This window comes from Solanum stenotomum, chromosome 8 (assembly GCF_019186545.1).
Source record: "Solanum stenotomum isolate F172 chromosome 8, ASM1918654v1, whole genome shotgun sequence".
Taxonomy (NCBI): domain Eukaryota; kingdom Viridiplantae; phylum Streptophyta; class Magnoliopsida; order Solanales; family Solanaceae; genus Solanum; species Solanum stenotomum.
In genome coordinates, this window is record NC_064289.1 from 2,460,193 (window position 1) to 2,482,047 (window position 21,855).

The 21,855-nt window shown below is 35.2% G+C and overlaps 2 protein-coding genes and 2 pseudogenes across 2 annotated transcripts; 3 read left to right on the forward strand and 1 right to left on the reverse strand.

The window, feature by feature from the left end:
* Positions 1-245: 245 nt before the first annotated feature.
* LOC125872769 (protein NRT1/ PTR FAMILY 8.1-like) lies at positions 246-3,764 on the forward strand. Its single transcript, XM_049553556.1, has 5 exons — positions 246-437; positions 536-667; positions 780-997; positions 1,732-2,285; positions 2,769-3,764. Exons 2-5 carry the CDS (start codon positions 550-552, stop codon positions 3,601-3,603), a joined length of 1,725 nt encoding a protein of 574 aa, XP_049409513.1. The 5' UTR covers positions 246-437; positions 536-549; the 3' UTR covers positions 3,604-3,764.
* Positions 3,765-9,893: 6,129 nt separating this feature from the next.
* LOC125874087 (AT-rich interactive domain-containing protein 2-like) lies at positions 9,894-20,896 on the forward strand (annotated as a pseudogene).
* Positions 10,154-11,095, forward strand: LOC125872342 (AT-rich interactive domain-containing protein 1-like). Its single transcript, XM_049553060.1, has one exon. It carries the CDS (start codon positions 10,154-10,156, stop codon positions 11,093-11,095), a length of 942 nt encoding a protein of 313 aa, XP_049409017.1.
* LOC125874088 (uncharacterized) lies at positions 17,737-19,025 on the reverse strand (annotated as a pseudogene).
* Positions 20,897-21,855: the final 959 nt, after the last annotated feature.

A 21,855-nucleotide genomic window follows, 5' to 3' on the forward strand; every position in this document is an offset into this window, starting at 1 on the left:
GAGAGAACAATATATTTATTAAATACTAATATTTATTTTAATTTTTCACCCGATACACAAAGTCCGACTAAATCTGAATGCGCACTTCAAACTCATTTGAAGATGACACTCCCTTCTATACTAGGGCTCGGTACCTAAGATCTCAATTTAACGGGTGTATCACTCTACCACAACCTATGATTTTTTAATAATTTTGTTTGCACATTAAGTATCTATATTATACTACAGCAGTCACATGTCAACCCATTAGTGCTAGGATAGGAGAAAACTTTATTCAAAAGCGTTTTGGATTACTTACTGCCTTGCTTCAATTATAAATCATTTCCTACATCCAGCTCACTGTTGGAGCTTATCTTTTCATTTTTATCTATTTAAAGCACACCGTTTTCTTGATTTTCCAATTCTGCTGGAAACCAAACAAACAATATCAAATTCCAGTATGTACTATACCATTTTGTTGTTACATTTTCCCTGTTTATTTTATTAGTTCATAATTTTAGGTGAAATACCAATATCTTGAAATTTTGTTTTGCAGCATATAGAAAGGCTATGGGAGAAGTTGTTGCAGAAGATGATTTGTATACTAAAGATGGCACAGTTGATTTCCGAAATAATCCTGCTAAGAAGAATGAAACTGGAACTTGGAAAGCTTGCCCTTTTATCTTAGGTACACTCAAATAAAAAAATTTCCTTTTTTTAGAGCATTATTTTAGTGTTTTTGGTTAAAAATTGAATTTTTTTGAAGTGGGGTTGTGTTGGTTCTTGATATTTGTTGGCAGGAAATGAGTGTTGTGAAAGATTGGCATATTATGGTATGAGTACAAATCTTGTTTTGTATTTCAAGAATAGACTCAACCAACATAGTGCTACAGCTTCAAAGAATGTCTCAAATTGGTCTGGAACTTGTTATATTACACCCCTAATTGGGGCATTTCTAGCAGATGCTTATTTAGGAAGATACTGGACAATTGCTCTTTTCTCAATCATCTATGTAATTGTAAGTTTTATCATCTGTTTTTGAAGTACATTTACTGCTTACTGTAACTCTGTCACTTGCCTTAGAAACTAAAAGAAGAAAAACTTGGTCTAAGTTAAACATATTATGTGCAGATGCTCAATATGATCTATAGGTTCGTCTGAGCTCAAATAGTTTTAGTTAAGACTCCACACATGTGTTAAAAGATCTAGTAAATATGTACAAATATTAAATTTCGAGCCCAGTAACTCAAATGGTCAATGAGTTCAGTAGTATCTGAACGCATAAACTTCAAATCCTTGGGTCTGCATATGCTGACACAGATATGCTGAATGTGTATAGGATGAATTATCAGGGGCAAAATGAATAATTTTCGGAGCCTATGATAAAGTTCCTTGACTAATTTGTCGAGTTATAATGATTCTTGTATAATTTAAAGAAGGTTGAACCCATTGGGAGACACCTAAAGTTGACACGATTTTTCACTTAGACACCTAAACTTATTGTTGTTCTGATTAAACACTCAACGTATTCAAAAGTGTCATATATACAACCAAAAAATGTCAGAACAATCCTAAGTTTAGGTGTCTAAATGAAAGAATAAATATATACATAACCAAAGTTTCAACTTAAATTCCTTTTATGTGAAACTTAGAAGCATATACTCTACCCTCCCTAGACCTCACATGTGAGATTACGCTGGGTTTGTTGTTGTTGTTGTGAAACTTAGAAGCATAAATATATATCTCTTGCAGGGGATGACGCTGTTGACATTGTCAGCTTCTGTTCCTGGCTTAAAGCCAAGTTGTTCTGGGGAAGATGTCTGTCATCCAAAGGAAGTGCAAACTGCAGTTTGCTTTGTTGCACTTTACCTCATAGCATTGGGTACTGGTGGGATCAAGCCCTGTGTTTCATCTTACGGGGCAGATCAGTTTGATGATTCTGATGAGGTTGAGAAGAAACACAAGTCATCTTTCTTTAATTGGTTCTATTTTTCGATTAATATCGGTGCTCTTGTTGCTTCTTCTGTGCTGGTTTGGATACAAGATAATGTGGGGTGGGGATGGGGTTTTGGAATTCCAGCAGTGACCATGGCCATTGCTGTAGTAAGCTTCTTTTCTGGTACCCGATTGTATCGTAACCAGAAACCTGGAGGGAGCCCTCTGACACGCCTATGTCAAGTGCTGGTTGCATCCTTCAGAAAATTTAAAGTTAATGTGCCTGAAGAAAAGTCTCTCTTGTATGAGACCACAGATGCAGAGTCTGCAATCACAGGGAGTCGCAAGCTTGATCATACAAAAGACCTTGGGTGAGCATCTGTAAGCTAGTTATGCTTTTTCTCTTTTTTTTTGGGTGTTGGCTTGTGTTTACACAGTTCCATGGAATGATTCTTGAATGATAGCTAACAAATTATCCATTTAAATCAAATGATTTCTATAATTATTTGTGATACAATGCATTTTCCTGAAGAACTAGCTGCTGTTAATATCCATGAAGAGTTTATATGCTTTTACCTCTCGAGTAATCTGCATGTCTCGGTATGTACAATTATCTAGTAGAAAACGTATTAGTATTATCATCTTTATTACAATGAAAGATTCAATGTTCTAGTGATACTTTACTGGAGTTGGAAACATGTACACCGTGTACTTAACTTATTGGACCGTTGTCTTTGCTGTCCACATTGCCTGATGTCAAATTGTATAACTTTCTTTTCATTTTTGATAGTTTTCCTATTTGCAATATGGTAAATGATGAAACTAATGATTTACACACTGATGAAATGATGCAGTTTCTTCGACAAGGCAGCAGTGCAGACAGAATCCGACCATACGAAAGGCAATATAGACTCGTGGAGGCTGTGCACTGTGACCCAAGTTGAGGAGCTCAAATCCATTATACGGCTGCTACCAATTTGGGCCACGGGGATCATATTTAGTACTGTATATGGTCAAATGAGTACCTTGTTTGTGTTGCAAGGAGCGGCCATGGACACTCGTGTGGGAAATTCCAGCTTCAAAATTCCACCAGCATCACTTAGCATTTTCGACACCCTCAGTGTCATATTCTGGGTTCCCATCTATGACCAATTTATTGTCCCAATTGCTAGGAAGATAACAGGTCACAAGAATGGCTTGACACAACTACAGAGAATGGGTACGGGCCTCTTCATATCCATCTTTGCCATGTTATCTGCCGGTATTCTGGAGTTCTATCGGCTAAAATATGTGAAAAGGCATAACTACTATGAACTGGAAGAGGTACCCATGACAATCTTTTGGCAGGTTCCACAATACTTCCTTATAGGTTTAGCAGAAGTCTTCACATTCATCGGTCAGTTGGAGTTCTTCTACGAGCAAGCACCCGATGCCATGAGAAGTTTGTCTTCAGCTTTATCACTGACCACCGTTGCACTTGGGAGTTACTTGAGTTCTATGCTTGTGACTATTGTCATGAACATTACAACCAAGAATGGGAAACCTGGGTGGATACCGGATAACCTGAACTACGGTCACATTGATTACTTCTACTATCTTTTGGCTGTGCTTAGTGTACTGAATTTGGGAGTTTATCTCGTGATCGCCAAGTGGTATACTTACAAAAGGCCAGTGGGCACTCTGCGTTGAAGGTTGATGTAAGTGGCATAATTACAAATGTAAGGTTTTCAATTTTTTGGTTTAAAAGAGTATTCAAGAACTTGTAAATATAGTTTGTATGGAACATGACATGTTGTACACAAGCATATTTTATGTGAACTGGTCACCATTATTATACATATAAATGTCTAAATGATCTGTTCAGCTTGTAATAAGACCTCACACTTAAGACTGATAAATCATTTTCTTGTGTTCGGTAAGTAAGCAGAAATATTATCCCAAGAGTGTGTATATTTTTAACTTACGCAAATACAGGTGGGGTAGATTTAGGGGAGAGCATATATACAAATACAACTTTTGAAAATGGTAATTAGAAAAGTTACAACTTCTTATATCCCTAAAATATTTCTCCTAATTAAGAGGAATATTCAAAATCATTTGCAACAAGAGCCAAGATCCCAATTTCCGGTCCACCAACATAAAAGGGCATAATTGTGATTTGAAGCCAAGTTAAAGGGCACATTTATGTATTATGCCTTTCATAAATAGATAGTTACTTAACTTATATGGCAAAATAAATTTACCTTATAAATTTTTAGCCCAAAAACACAAATCATCAAATCGATATACAACACCATGCATCTGATATAATAATATACAAAATTTTCATATATTTTTTTTCAAAAATATTTTAAAACCTGATATACACTATTATACAAAATTATAAGAAATGTTTTTATGCTCATATATGTTAATATACAATATTATACATTATTATATAAAAAAACGGATTTCCTTAAATTCAAGCATCAGATTCATTCAAAAGCTATATCAAATCATCTAAAATTTCATATTTGGGCTCCTCAATACTTGGTCAATCATAGGCAACAATACTCACTTGAAACGGAGCTTATTTGTGCTTTGAGCTTCAACAATGGTTGGGTATGACTTCAACGAAGTGCAATAGTACTTCATGGTAACTCCAATAACAAAGATAAAGCAATAACTTATTACATAAATTTCTCCAAAAAACAGGGGTTATTATCAGTTATTCAGTTGTATATACATATGAGACCATTCATTTCACTCCGAATAAGTAAAACAAACAAATTAGTTAATTATCATCACCACCATTGATGCAATAGTTACTTTCATCAAAGAAACCACCTTCAATTAACAAATCAACTAATAAAATCACATCTAAGAATTTCAAAGAAGGGCAGAGAATGAAATGTGTATGAGAGAGTATGTGTTTTGGGAGTAGGGAAGAGTGAGGAAAAGAGAGATAAATACAGTAGTGGCTAAGTTTGATAAAGTTTAAAAATCTAGGTTTATTTTGACAATGTACTTGGGTCAATTGTACTTTCAAGTTGCTTACATAATATGACTATAGTATTTAGGTGAATTGGACTTTCAATTATATCATTTTTTTTTTCTGTACCTACTTTGATTTGCAGTACTCGAGTCGAGGATCGTGCAGAAACAATATTTCTATTTAAAGAAATAAAAATAAGATCTATGTACATTCTACCTTCCCTAGACCTAATTTATAAAATTTCATTGGATATCTTATTGTTGTATTTGTACTCAACTTGCATACAAAATATGACTATAGTACCTAGATATATATAATACTTCTTGTAGCATGCATCTAATCTAATACAAATTACAATTGCCTTCATTTATTTCTGGTAAATTCCTTATTCCATAGCTCATGAACACAACAATACATATAAACTTACATTAATATCCTGACACGTAATCTAAGAATATTTATATACTTAAGTTGAACCTAACTTAATTTTCAAGACCCTCTTTAAATTGGATTCATCACTCCAAAATAAATATGTGAAAGACATTAATTTCTATTGGCTTGATGAAGATAACCATGATTGAGTTTTCCTATTTGAAATTTGTTGGATTTTCCTTCATCTCATTTATGTTTATGACTTTGATACAAATCATGTCTAAAGTATTCTTTAGAAAGCTTGTTCAGTTGATTCTTAGTTTCAACTTCTTCAATCTCTTTTACAAACTTGCAAATAACCAAATAAGTTCTTCTATGATCATGATGTTTAAGTCTTTGAACTCTTCAATACTAAAACAATACAATTGATTAAATCTTTAAAAAGGAATGGTAGGAGCTTTGCAAGGACCCTTCTATCTTTTGAATATCCTCAATAGATCCTTCTCATTGTGATCGTTTTTTTTTTTTGAATTTTCAATAACAAGATATATTCTTAAAAGCAATATATCTGAGCATGGTCTCTTGTCCTTTATGCTTATGATAATGATGATATTATTTGCTAAAATTCTTGGTAATGCAACTATTTCATAAGAAACTAATTCATTAGGGTTGAAATCGTTATAGTTCCATCTAACAAATTTATATATCTTGTCAGTTTGATGCTTCTATAGCCCAATCTTTTCATAATTATCATAGTTAATCTCACCGACATTTATTTCAAATAAATTTTTTCTATTTCAATTTTAAGAATTCAAGTTCTCCATAAGTTATTTAAGGTAGTTAGCTCTGATACCAAATATTATAAATATTAGAGTGTACAAATACTCTATATCGATCATTTTTTCTTGTAAAGTATTCATTTACTTCATTCAACTAACATGCATAATATGACAATAGTGTCTAAAATATTTATTAAATTTCTTTCTAGCAATTCTACCTAGGTTGTTGGATATCCTTTGAACTTCTCTTCTTAAAGTAGAGCTGTCAAAATGGGCTTGACTCGTTAGGCCGACCCAATCCAACCCTTGAATTAAATGGGGTTGGGCTTAATTTTTTCAGCCCATTTTGGAACGAGACTTTTTAGCCCAGCCTCATTTGACCCGCTGGCCTCGTAGGCCCAACCCACAAGCCTCAGAGGCCAGCCCGCGAACTGTGAATTTTATAAGTATTTATTATGTATATTTTAAGTAGTGTTTTACTTGTTAAGATTTTGTTAATAAATATTTTTAAAATATCAATATAAAATCAAGACTATATTTTTTACATATCTTTTACATTTAGGATGATTAGCCCACTAAATTTTCTTATTAACCCAAGTCCATTACTCCATTATAACTATGAATCTTTGACCTCTTTTACTTTTGTTTTTATGCCTAATTTTTTACTTCTCCTTTATTGTCTTGTTTATGAAAATAGTGATAATGTAATGTTTTTTGCTCGGATGAAACTTATGAATGTTGTATCTTGGGTATTATGTATTTGTTTTGTAAATATTCACTTAAGTGTGTTGTAATTCATCAACGTTCGTATTATTTCTAGGAGAAAAATGTTGTCCGTTTTTTGGTTGAAGGACCAATCCGTCCCAACCCATGGCCCGCTTAAGGCTGGGTTGGGCTGCTTTTTTATAGGCCCTTTAATTAAAAGGGTCAGCCCGTCCCAACCNATTATAAATATTAGAGTGTACAAATACTCTATATCGATAATTTTTTCTTGTAAAGTATTCATTTACTTCATTCAACTAACATGCATAATATGACAATAGTGTCTAAAATATTTATTAAATTTATTTCTAGCAATTCTACCTAGGTTGTTGGATATCCTTTGAACTTCTCTTCTAAAAGTAGAGCTGTCAAAATGGGCTTGACTTGCTAGGCCGGTCCAACCCAACCCTTGAATTAAATGGGTTTGGGCTTAATTTTTTCAGCCCATTTAGGAACGAGACTTTTTAACCCAGCCTCATTTGACCCGCTGGCCTCGTAGGCCTAACCCACAAGCCTCAGAGGCCAGCCCGCGGGCTGTGAATTTTAAAAATATTTATTATGTATATTTTAAGTAGTGTTTTACTTGTTAAGATTTTGTCAATAAATATTTTTAAAATATCAATATAAAATCAAGACTATATTTTTTACATATCTTTTACATTTAGGGTCATTAGCCCACTAAATTTTCTTATTAACCCAAGTCCATTACTCCATTATAACTATGAATCTTTGACCTCTTTTACTTTTGTTTTTATGCCTAATTTTTTACTTCTCCTTTATTGTCTTGTTTATGAAAATAGTGATAATGTAATGTTTTTTGCTCGGATGAAACTTATGAATATTGTATCTTGGGTATTATGTATTTGTTTTGTAAATATTCACCGAAGTATGTTGTAATTCATCAATGTTCGTATTCTTTCTAAGAGGAAAATGTTGTCCGTTTTTTGGTTGAAGGACCAATCTGTCCCAACCCATGGCCCGCTTAAGGCTGGGTTGGGCTGCTATTTTATAGGCCCTTTAATTAAAAGGGTCAGCCCGTCCCAACCCATTTAACTCTCTAGCCCGTTAGGGTTGGGTTGGGCCAACCCATTTTGACAACTCTACCGAAAAGCATAGTTGTTACTAATCAAATGTTGATATATACTCTATTAACGATAGAAATTATTCTTAAAAAATTGTATATGAATCTTCACTTTTCTATTTAAATTCAATTACCCATGAACTAGTCCAACCTCACCACACAAGGCTGTCAAACTGACTATGGATAGACTAAAGAGTCCCAGTTTTAAATTGACAAGGAAAATACTAGTCCAACCACACCAAACTAATGAATTGACTTGGACTGATTTCATGAGTCAAACTAATTTTGACGATTCTATTTTAAGAATTTAGTCAAACCATGTTTCGTGAATTTCATAAATATCTTTTACCTCACCTTTTTCCGCCCTGTTATAAATGAGTGTATCTACCCCTCGAATTACTCGTGATTCAATCTATAAATATCGTTTGCCTCAATTCTTTTGTATTTTCATATATCTCTCCCCCCCACCCCACCCCCCCACCCCCCCCACCAACATGTTATAAATAAGTATTTCTACACCTCGAATTCGTCGTGATTCAGTCTATAAATATCTTTTACCTAATTATTTTTTATATTTCCACATATAGCCTTTTCTCCTACTATAAAGGGGTGTTCCTACTCCTCCAATTCCCCATTGTGACAACCCAAAAATCACAAAGAATTAGTAAATGCTTCACTTGAGTTGATACAAAGGTATCCTCCTCTTCTCTTTTTCTTTCTTATATCTCATACCTATAAAATAAAATGTTTTTCAAAATTTTCATTCTCCTCATTTACTTTACTCTTTTTTCCCCTTTTTTTTTTTCCAAGAAGGTGGAAATTGGCAAGCAACTTCAACTTGGTCCCATTTTGACAATTGTTTAGAAAAAAAGAGGCAAGTGAACTTTCCTTCTTTAGATTTTCAATTCTTTTTCACTAATTATGCCTACTTACATTGATGATATTCTTCATTAACTTTTTAAACATGTATATTTTATACTTGGACTATAGCTTAAAATTGGAATCTTTAAATGAATTAAATTTCCTAAAAAGTAGAATATTTACATTATGTTTTGGTGCATGAAACAAAAATAGAAAATGTGCTACTGTATCAAGAAAAAGTTCAGTTTTTTCTTTCGTTCAATTTTTCGGCCTGAAAAATTGAATCGCGCAGTAGCTCAAGAACAGTAAAGAGTCTGAATCTGAGTAGATTTCAGAGAAAACTTGAAAAGATTGAATTTGGGCAAGATTTCGAAGAACGCGATAAGGAATTAGGGTTTAAATCTTCATTTTTGCGCCTTCGAGAAAATAAAAACGACGATTTTAATGAATCAGAGACGTAATTACCTGAAATTCTTCTGGAAATCTGATAATTTTCGTAATGATCGGCGAATTACAACATCATAACTTGTTTTTCTGACAAGAAGATCAAGTAATATGCATCTTAATTTAGTTCGTTGAATTTTTCATGCTTAGAATTCGAAATTTTATATTGCCGCTGCTCCCCTGTTCTTCAATTCTAGCTTCAATGGAGGCGACGGAAGAGCTGAGATCAGTGGCTTTTGATTGAGTTAAGAGAAGAATCAAGAGCCCTTTATAAAGATTCTAAAGTGTCTCTTCGTGACTGGAAAAGGGTGGGTCGCCGATAAATAAAGACTATTAATCCTTCTTCTAAATTCATATATGTGATCTGTGATGTATGTTTCTTCTACGTGTATGTATTTAATATACATAGATATTCATATCTAATAATGTATATATGTATTGTTATACCATTAGTTGTCTATATACATACATGTGCATCAATCTCCTGAAAGTCTAAGTACATGTGTAGGAGATATGCATAAATGCATTCATATAGTCATGAGTCATGACTGTTGAATTTTGCTAACAGATAATCAGAAGAGTTTCAAAGTAGTTGCATTAAGCTTACTGTGTTTTCTTGACATTTGAGGAGGAGGGCTCTTAGATCTGGTTCCTGATGAGACTTGTGCTGATTAAACTATTGCTCTTTGTATCCAGTCTCACACATTCGTCTGTTTAACTTCTCATTTTTGGCATGTACAGAAGGGCTGCGTAAGTTGCTACTAAATGAGCTTGTACTGCTGTCAAACGGGGAACTTGGATAACCCTTTCACTCGACCAAAAGCTTTCATTCACACTTGATTCTGCTGCACTAGGTACTAGTATCCTATAAGATAGTGATCTCTTTTAAAGAAGTCTTGAGGAACTGTGATATATTCACTAGGAGACAAACTCATTCACTTTTGTTCTGCCATGTTCTCGTGAAGTATGACGAAAGCAAAAGAGCTACCGGATCCAGCCCTGACCAGTGAGAAGAAATTGGTAATCCCAGTAGGACCCAGGTTTCAGGTTGATGTTGATGTTCCAGATTGGGCCAACTCTCCGAATAGGGGAACTCCAGTTGTAGCAGCAGATAATGCATTAAGAGCTTCTATTCCATCAATGGAGGAAATGGTATGCAAGTATAAAAAGGAGGAATCTGATACTTCAAAATGGCTTGGTACACTGGTATGGCCAACAGACGACAACCTAGAAAACAAGGAAGTTAACGAGGCATTGGTTGGGAAAGGGAGAAACAAACATTGTTCTTGTAGGTCCCCTGGATCTTTCGAGTGTGTTAAAAGACACATTAAAGAAGAAAGCATGAAGTTGAAGTCTGAACTGGAGACAGCCTTCAATGTCTGGAAGTTTGATGAAATGGGAGGAGAAGTTTCCCAGTTGTGGAACACTAAGGACCAAAAAAGGTTCAGGTCCCTCGTTAAGACGTGTCTGTCTAAAGGCAAAAGCTTCATGAAACCAGTATTATCATCTTTTCCTTCCAAGAATAGGCGAAGCATTGTCAACTATTACTTCAATGTTCACATTCCTCAGCGTATCAGGTCAAATAGTATAACAATTAACACCGATGATGAAGATGAAGAAGAGGACGAAGAGGAGGAAGAGGAGGTCACTGCTCCCAGACATTCTCGTAAAAGGTATCGAGCAAAAAAANGAAGCATTGTCAACTATTACTTCAATGTTCACATTCCTCAGCGTATCAGGTCAAATAGTATAACAATTAACACCGATGATGAAGATGAAGAAGAGGATGAAGAGGAGGAAGAGGAGGTCACTGCTCCCAGACATTCTCGTAAAAGGAATCGAGCAAAAAAAGGTGCCTGTTCTAGTTCTAAATCTCTGAAGACAAAGTACCTAAGTGGTCGACGATGACAGCAGAAGTATCAATATACATTCTTTTTTAGTTGACATAGAAATGGAATATACAGAGAGAAATGTATGTTATCTCTCAATCCAGGGAGAGTTTTGGGATGGCGTTCACATTTTATACATAGGTTTTAAAGTCAAGAAAAGGTGACATTTTTTGGATAAGGATGCAATGTATTGAGGTCTGATAGGATCGCACAAAAAAACTTTACAGAAATACATTGATCCCTAGATTTGAGAGGATATTGCTTCTTCTGTTTCCTTCATAAAGGAACGATATGGCTTCTTACATCCAGCTTCATACATTGTCTTTTATCTCTCTTTGATATGTTCGATTATTTTGTGTCGTTCGATAGTGTGTATAAGAATAGTGCTAACTAGGGTGTGTGAGTAATGCGGAGATTAATTATGCTAGAATTATTTCTTCTCAATTGTTTGTTTTGGTCATAATTTTTTTTAAAATGTTTATTTACAAAAATACCCTTCATATTCTCAAAGCTTTGTACATTTTCAGGAGCAATTATGTCTTTAACTATGTTTCTGCGTATATTAAAACTCCTTGTATTGATAATATTATAGTTTGCTAGTATGTACTCCATTAGTTATAGAGGAGTTCTTAGGGACCATGTTGGATAAATGATAATGGCTTTCAGTGCCTATTTTGGTTTTTGCTCAAATAATTCAGCTGAGGCTCTAGCTCTAAAGACTGGCCTAAGATGGTATCTAGATCATGGTTTTCACAGAGTTACTGTTGAGTCTGACTCCCGGTTGATTATTCAGATGGTTAAAGGTAAGATCAACCCCCTTGGCAAATCAAAGATGATATTAAACAGATTCAATCCATGAGTTCACTTAGTCATTTCTCTTTCATTCACACATTCAGAGAAACTACAGCTAATTTGCTCGCAAATATGACTGAACATTGCAAAACAACTACCTTCTTCACCGAGGCCATACATCTTCCTTCTAAGATTACTTCCACCTTGAAGAATGATGTAGTTGGCAAGCCCAACATTAGAATTCGAGTGAAGAAGGGCAACTTCATATTCGACCCTGGTTAAATTTCGTTTGGTTGCTTCTAGTTTTATGAATTCTAGAATTTTTTGTAAGCTTATGTGACGAGGAGCAACCGTCCTCCTTTTTCTTTCCTTTTATTTTTATAAGTTAGAGAGTAAAGATGTGCTTTCACTCCTAGTTTTGTGATGGTATCATTTAGACTTCTCTCCTTGAAGCATAGTTGTTACCAATCAAATGTTGATATATACTCTTTTAACGATTGATATTATTCTTAAAAAAATATATATGAATCTTCACTAAAAACTAGTCCAACCCTACTACACGAGACTAGCAGACCGACTAAAGATAGGCTAAAGATCCCCTATTTTTAATAAGCAAGGAAAATGTCAGTCCAACCACACCAAACTAATGAGTTGAATTTGACTAATTTCATGGGTCAAACTCATTTTGACGACTCTATTTTAAGATATTTTAGTCAAGAAATATTTTGTGAATTTTTCATAAATATCTTTTACCTCAATTTTTTTGTATTTTCACATGTACCTTTCCCACCTCTGTCATAAATGAGGGTTTGTACACCTCGAATTCCTCGTGATTCAATCTATAAATATCTTTTGCCTCAAACTTTTTCGCATTTTCATATATATGTTTCCCCTACCATGTTATAAATGAGTATTCCTACACCTCGAATTCCTCGTGATTCAATATATAAATATCTTTTACCTGATTTTTGTGTGTGTTTTCTTATATAGCCTTTTCCCTACTATAAATGAGGTTCCTACAGCTCCAATCCTCCAGTGTGAGTTGTGACAACCCAAAAATTACAAAGAATAAGTATCCTTCTCTTCTCTATTTCTTTCTTATATTTTATACCTATAAATAAAATGTTTTTCAAAATTTTTCGTTCTTTCTCATTTACTTAACTCTTTTTCCCTTCTTTTTTTTTGTTTTTTCACTAAGGTGGAGGCTGGAGATTGGCAAGCAACTTCAACTTGGTCCCATTTTGACAATTGTTGAGAAAACAAAAGGCCAGTGAACTTTCGTTCTTTTGAATTTCAATTCCTTTTCACTAATTATGCTTACTTACATTGATGATATTCGTCATTAACTTTAACATGTATATTTTATACTTGGACTATAGCTTAAAATTGGAATCTTTATATGTAAATTAAATTTCCCTAAAAGTTGAATATTTACATTATGTTTTGGTGCATGAAATAAAAATAGAAAATGTGCTAGTGTATCAAGAAAAAGTTTAGTTTTTTATTTTCGTTCAATTTTTCGGCCTGAAAAATTGAATCGCGCAGTTGCTCAAGAACATTAAAGAGTAGATTTCAGAGAAAACTTGAAAAGATTGAATTTGGGCAAGAGTTTAAAGAACGCGATAAAGAATTAGGGTTTAAAATCTTCATTTTTGCGCCTTGGAGAAAATAAAAACGATGATTCAAATGAATCAGAGACGCACATACCTGAAAATCTTCTGGAAATCTGATAATTTTCGTAATGATCGGTGAATTACAGCGTTGATAACTTGTTTTCTGATTTGTATACTACAAGAAAATCAAGTAATATGTATCTTGATTCAGTTCCTTGACTTTTTTTGTGATACGAATTCGAAATTTTGTATTGCCACTCCTCTGTAATGTAGTTTTAGCTTCAATGGAGGTGGCGGCAGAGCTGAGGTCAATGGCTTTTGATTGAGAAAAGAATTTCGAGAAAACTTTTAATTGTTTTCGAAAAAACTGGAAAAATTGAAGATCATTTCATTGTTTTTTAAAACAAACACCACCTTAATACTAGTTAGAAATGTGTTGATTAAAGAATTTGGAAATGTGATTGTTTGAGTTTATTTGATAGATTCATCGCGAAGGATTGAGATGGTGTTTTCATCAATATAGAGTCTTGAACTTCACTCTCCTAACTCACTTTAAATTTGTTTGGGATGTACAAATTTGGTTGAGTTAAAGAGAAGGACCAAAATACCTTTATATAGTTTCTGAAGTGTCTCTTTGTGACCGTACAAGAGTCGCCAGAAATAAAGACTGTTAATCCTTCCTCTGCATTCAAATATGTAACTCTGTGATGTATGTTTCTTCTAAGTGTATGTATTTAAAATATAGATAGACATTCGTAGATTCGTATCTACGAATGTATCTAAGTATTGTTATGACATTAGTTATGCATAAATGTGTAGGAGATATGCATAAATGCATTCATATAGTCATGAGTCATGAAGGTCGAATTTTGCTAACAGATAATCAGAAGATTTTCAAAGTAGTTGTATCAGAATTAAAACAATGGAAGCCTTGACTACAATCAGTAAAGAAGAAGAACAGAGAAGATAACTTGTAGAATGCAAAGCTTGAATGATTCTATTTCATCAGTGAAGTATATATACACATCAGCTGGAAGCTTCTAGACTATTACACTTTGAGCTAACTAACTATACATATTGAATACATGAGCTAACTAACTCTCTAACCAATTCTATAACTAATTATGTGAGCTGTACAATGCAATACGTGAGCTGTGCAATATAATACTTAATACCCCCCCTCAAGTTGGAGGTGAAGATAACACTGCCAACTTGTCAAGGATAAAAGAGTGCTTGATTCCTGTTAAGGCTTTGGTCAATATGTCAGCCAACTGGTCTTGTGTAGCAATATGATGCAATGTGATAAGTCCTTGTTGTAAGACATGTCTCACAAAGTGACAGTCTATCTTGATGTGTTTGGTCCTTTCGTGAAAAACAGGATTCTTGGCAATGTGTAAGGCAGACTGACTATCACAAAAAACTGAAATAGGCTTTGGATAGGGAACACCCAACTCAGTAAGCAGTCGACTTAGCCAGACCAATTCACCTACTACTTTCCTGAGTGATCTGTATTCAGCCTCTGCTGATGATAGAGAGATTGTTTCTTGCTTCTTTGATTTCCAGCTTATTGGACTGCCCCCAAGCAATACTATAAATCCACTCACAGACTTCCTGAAATCTGGACATGGGGCCCAATCTGAATCACAATAGCCTTTCATAGAAAAATCTGCATCTTTGGACAAAAACAAACCCAATGTAGGATCAGACTTCAAGTATCGTAGGAGGTGAAAAGCAGCCTGCAAGTGTGTCTCTCTAAGGCCCTGCATGAACTGGCTTAAGTGTTGAACACTAAAAGCAATATCCAACCTTGTGTTTGTAAGGAAGTTAAGTTTTCCAACTAACTTTCTGTAGTAAGTACTATTACTTAGAACTGGACCTTCCTTAGCTCGCAGCTTGGTATTGGGATCAAGAGGGGAAGATAAGGAGCTCAGATGCAAACAATCATACTCCTTTAGTAAGTCAAGCACAAATTTTCTTTGTGAGACAATAATTCCCTGATCTGTGTGAAGTACCTCCATTCCCAAAAAATAGTGAAGTAATCCCAAATCCTTAATTTTGAATTTGTTGTCTAGATAAACTTTCAGGTCTGCTATCTCATCAGCATCAGTACCTGTAAGAACTATATCATCAACATACACAGCCACATAAACTGCTGAATTTGCTTTCTTCTTGTAGAAGAGAGAATAGTCATACATAGAGTGAGCATATCCCCTAGAACATAAAGCTTCAGTGAGCTTAGCATACCATTGTCTACTAGCCTGCTTGAGTCCATAAAGGGACTTGTTCAACTTGCATACCAAATTAGGAGACTGGACTGCAAGTCCAGGTGGTACGTCCATGTACACTTCCTCATGTAGATCACCATGAAGGAAGGCATTATTTATGTCCAGCTGATACATAGTCCACCCTTGTTTAACTGCTGTGATTAATAAGGCCCTGACTGTGGTCATTTTCACTACAGGGGAAAAAGTTTCAGTATAATCAATCCCTGCTTGCTGTGTATAACCTTTGACAACAAGCCTGGCCTTGAGCCTCTCTATGCTCCCATCTGCCTTGTGCTTCACCTTGTAGACCCACCGGCAGCCTATAGCTTTCTTCCCAGGGGGAAGAGGAACTAAATCCCAAGTGCAATTTGAGTGCAAGGCATCAAACTCTTGTGTCATGGCTAGCTGCCATGCAGGATCGATGACAGCTTCCTCATATGAAGTCGGTTCCCTGTCAATGCAAACATTTCTAACAATATCTTGACTAGCAGGAATTAGAGCACTATGAGCCAAGTGGTGGTGATTAGAGAAAAGGGCTTGGAGGGAAGGGTTGGTGCTTGAGTTTTGAGGAACAGATGGTTTAAGTTGAGGTATAGAGTGAACATAATCATTCAAATGTTTTGGAGGTTTGTGACATCTAGTGGATCTCCTAGGTTCAGTTTGTTGGAGAGCATGAGGTTGGTTAACAGATAGGGGTGCAGGAGGTACAGATGGGGAAGGCATGGATGCAGAGGGATTAGGTGACAAGTCACATGTAGCAGTAGGACCATTTGAACTATTTAGAGTATCCTGTGTGCCATCTTTAACAAAAGCATCCAAAATATCAATGAAATAAGGTGACTGCAACAATGAAATAGGTGAAATAGTTGTATTTGAAGGGGTATTATTAAAAGGAAAAATATTTTCATGAAAAACAACATCTCTGGAGATATGTATCTTACCGGTAGACATATCTAGGACTTTGTACCCTTTTGTCTCGTGAGGATATCCAATGAAAATATGGGGAGTAGTTCTTGGTTCAAACTTAGCTCTATGAGGTATGGATACAGTAGGATAACAAAGACATCCAAAACTTCTCATGTGTGAATAGAGGGGTTTTCTGTGGTATAAAATTTCATAGGGACATTTTTTGTTCAACACAGTGGATGGGAGCCTATTTATTATGTATGTTGCACAGAAAATGGACTCTCCCCAATACTTAACAGGAAGTTTAGATTGAAACAACAGTGCTCTAGCAGTCTCAAGAAGGTGTTTGTGTTTTCTCTCCACCACACCATTTTGTTGTGGTGTGTAGGGACAAGTTTTCTGGTGAAGTATACCTTTGGTTTGAAAAAAAAAAGTTGCCTCTGTATTGATAAATTCCAGACCATTGTCTGTTCTGATTGTTTTGACAGTGGTTTCAAATTGGTTTTCTACCATAGCAATGAAGGCTTTGAGAGTTTGTAAAGCATTGCTCTTAGTACTTAATAACTGAGTCCAAATGGACCTACTAAAGTCATCCACAATGGTGATGAAATATTTAAAATGGTTATGTGTTGGTGTATGGTAAGGCCCCCACAAGTCAGCATGAAGTAATTCAAAAGTGTGTGAGGTTAGTGTGGTTCTTAGTTTAAAAGGTAGTCTTTCTTGTCTTGCCATAGGGCAAATGGAACACATAAAAGATTGCTTGGCTGAGAACTTCACAGGGATGATGGAAATATCTCTCATTTTGACAAAAGAGACATGCCCCAATCTATTATGCCACACAATGTCTACATGATTTCCAGCACATGTTTGAGAACTAGAAGTACAAGAAACTGGACATGGAATAGAACATGACATTTCTTTATTGAGAATAGGAGTACATTGCTTGTTATCTAAAGTCTGAATAGACTGTCTGTTACTACAGTTATTGCAAGAATTATTTGGAATGACACTACTACATTTTGAAACATTGAAAGAGTTCTTCAAACAACTTGGACACAGGAAGTATAGACCCTCTTCTACACTACCAATCACCAGAGGCCTTTTCATTGAAGGGGCCTGCATGAAACAAGAAGTTTTGTTGAAGCTAACAATGTATTTTGAGTGAACAGTCAGAGTATGAATAGAAATCAAGTTATATTTAAAAGATGGCACATACAGAACTTTATCTAAATTGATCATGGGCCCTAATGTCACACTACCAACTTGAGTCACCTTAACTTTGTATCCATTAGGCAAGGCAACTAACAAAGGATATGGTAAAAGTGTGATGTTGTGTAGTAGAGATATATTAAAAGTCATGTGGTTTGAGGCTCCCAAGTCTAATATCCATGAGTCAGATTTGTTTTTGAAACAATTACATGACAGTTTTCCAAAATCAATAGAGGAAGTGCAGACTATGATACCTGCAAAATCAGTTGCTGGTCCATTAGCAAGGTTTGGATTGTTGTTGGATCCTTCATTCTCATGTTCCCTGTGGAATTGCTGAAGCACGCCTTGAACATGACCATATTGGTCTTTGGTAAGGCTCACACTGTACATCTCCTCATCTAATCTTTTGCCAGGGGTGAAGTCTGGTGTGCAATTAGCATTTGCTACAACATTATTGCCAGATCCTTTGTTGGTCCTCTGATTTCCCTTGCGAAAAGTATTAGGCCTCGGAGTTGGATTGTTTCTTTGATTTGGGCTTGGGTTGTTTGAATTAGTTGGATATCCATGGAGTTGATAACACTTCTCAATAAGATGACCAGTCCTGTTGCAGTAAGTGCAGAATTTGTCCTTGTATTGAAGCTGAGAGTGGCCATGTGAGCCATTAGGAGCATAGTTTGTCTTGTAGGATGAAGAAGGCCTGACATTTGATGAAGAAGGCCTGACGTTTCCAGCATGTAAAGCAGTAGCTTCTACATTAAAATGGTTAGAAGGCTTAATTTCCCTCTGGTGTTCATCCTGGACTAACAGAGAAAAAGCCTGAGCCATAGTAGGCAGCGGATTCATCATAAGTAGGCTCCCACGAATAACTGTGTAAATCTCGTTCAACCCCATGAGAAATTGGATTAACCTTCTATCTTGTTCTGCTTTGTGAACAAGTGCCTTTGCTCCGCAAGTGCAGTTGCAAGTGCATTAAGCTTTGGCATTCAAAGTACTAAGCTTTTCCCAGAGCTTCTTCAATTTGGTGTAGTAACCTGTGATATCAAGAGAGCCCTGTGACAAGTCGTTAATTTCTCTTTGGATCTGATACAACTTCGCACCATTCGTTTGTTCATATCGATCTTCAAGTTCTCTCCATAATTCTGCAGAATCCTGGACATACTCCACACTATCAGCAATTTCCTTAGATAGAGAATTTAGGATCCAAGAGGTAACAATATCGTCACATCTTTCCCATTGTCTGTACGATGAGTCATTGGATTGAGGACGTGGGCAATCCCCATTAATGAAGCCCAAATTGTTCTTCACTGAAAGTGATCTCAGAACACTACGCCTCCAGGAACGAAAACCAATTCCAGCAAATTGAACTGGTACAAGCATTGCTCCGGGGTTATCAGAAGGATGCATATAAAGAGGGTGATTGGAATCAATTGTGTTGTTGGTGGAACCACCAGATTGATCAGAACTTGTAGCATCCGCCATAGATGAGCAGAAAAGGAGAAAACGAACAACAAAAAAATATCTACGCAATCGCAGATCAGATCGTAAAAGGATGAGTACCTCAGAATCGAGATTGCTCTGATACCATATCAGAATTGAAACAATGGAAGCCTTGACTACAATCAGTAAAGAAGAAGAACAGAGAAGATAATTTGTAGAATGCAAAGCTTGAATGATTCTATTTCATCAGTGAAGTATATATACACATCAGCTGGAAGCTTCTAGACTATTACACTTTGAGCTAACTAACTATACATATTGAATACATGAGCTAACTAACTCTCTAACCAATTCTATAACTAATTATGTGAGCTGTACAATGCAATACGTGAGTTGTGCAATATAATACTTAATAAGTTGCATTAAGCTTACTGTGTTTTCTTGACATTTGTGGAGGAGGGGTCTTAGATCTGGTTCCTGATGAGACTTGTGCTGATAAAACTGTTGCTCTTAATTTGTTGAATAATCTTTACTATTACGCAACTCTGCTTTCCGTTTGTGTCCAGTCTTACTCATTCGTCTGTTCAACTTCTCATTTTTGGCATGTACAGAAGGGTTGCGTAAGTTGCTACTAAACGAGCTTGTACTGCTGTCAAACAGGGAACTTGGATAACCCTTTCACTCGACCAAAGCTTGATTCTACTGCACTAGGTACTAGTATCCTATAAAACAGTGATCTCTTTTAAAGAAAAGTTCAAATACTACTCTACATAGCTTGAGGAACAGTGATATATTCACTAGGAGATTGTTCTTCTATGTTCTCATGAAGTATGACGAAAGCAAAAGAACTACCGGATCCATCCTTGACCAGTGAGAAGAAAAAAGAATGGTGTGAATTCATCTATGAAGATAGCGAGAAATTGGTAATCCCAGTAGGACCCAGGTTTCAGGCTGTTGTGCCAGATTGGGCCAACTCTCCAAATGAGGGAACTCCAGTTGTAGCAGCAGATAATGCATTAAGAGCATCAAAGAAGGAAATGGTATGCAAGTATAAAGAGGAGGAAACTGATACTTCAAAATGGCTTGGCACACCGGTATGGCCAAAAGCCAACAACCTAGAAAACAAGGAAGATAACGAGGAGTTGGTTGGGAAAGGGAGAAACGAACATTGTTCTTGTAGGTCCAGTCGAATGTGTTAAAAGACACGTTAAAGATAGAGAGCTTGAAGTTGTGGTCTGAACTGTTGACAGCCTTTACTGCCTGAGAATTTGGTGAGATGGGAGAAGAAGTTTCCAATTTGTGGAATATTAAGAACCAAAAAAGTTCAGCTCCCTCGTTAAGAAGGGTCTGTCTAAAGGTAATAGCTTCATGAGACCAGCATTAGAATCGTTTCCTTCCAAGAATAGGCAAAGCATCATCAACTATTACTTCAATGTTCACATTCCTCGGCGTATCAGGTCAAATAGTAAAACAATTAACACCGATGATGAAGAGGAGGAAACTGCTCCCAAACATTCTCGTAAAAGGAATCGATCAAAAAAAGGTGTCTCTACTAGTTCTAAATATCTCAAGGCAAAGTACCTAAGTGGTCGACGATGACACCAGAAGTATCAATTCACATTCTTTTCAAGTTGACAGACAAATGGAATATACTTGGGATGGGGTTAACACTTTGTACATAGGTTTAAAAGCCAAGAAAAGGTGACATTTTTTGGATATTGATGCAATGTATTGAGGTCTGATAGGATAGCACAACAAAACTATACAAAAATACATTGATTGCAACAATTTGTAAGAGGATATTGCTTGTTCTGTTTCCTTCATAAAGGAACAATATGGCTTCATGTATTGTGTGTTATCTCCCTTCGATTATTTTGTGATTGCATTATTTACTTCATTTTTTAAGAGAATGCCTATATTACTTGTAAGACCTCTCACTTAAGACAGAAATAATTTTCTTGCGTTTGGTAAATAACCAGAAAATATTATCTCAAGAATATGTATGGGTTTAATTTAGGAAAAATCACCCCATATACACATTTAAGAGTCAATATTACATGTTTTAAATCTACTTTTAAAAAATTCTTACTTATAACAGTTTAATTACGGGTTATAACATATCACTAATTATTTATAAATTAATTAAATTTTACTTTATTAAATAAGTAATTTTTTGTTATTTTATATTATTATTAAATTATTTAAATAAAGAATACCCCATAATTATCTCTTACACAATTATAGGGATTTTACATTGATTACACTTCCTTATTTAATGTGAGAGTTTTTAATAAATCGTGCTTAAACCTAACCTCTTTTTATATATTTTTTTATTATTATTTATTTTTCCCTATTTTATTTTGTAGGACTGCGTTGTAGCTTATTTATAGAATTTATATTAAATTGTCCTTGGGAATGTCGATAGTCAACTGGTTACACTTTAATTGAATCATAATAGTAGTAATTATTATGTTGCCTAACAACTTGTTATTAAATTGCCTAATCATTTGTTTCAATCGTCATTATGTATTATTTTATAAATATGCAAAAGGGGAAGA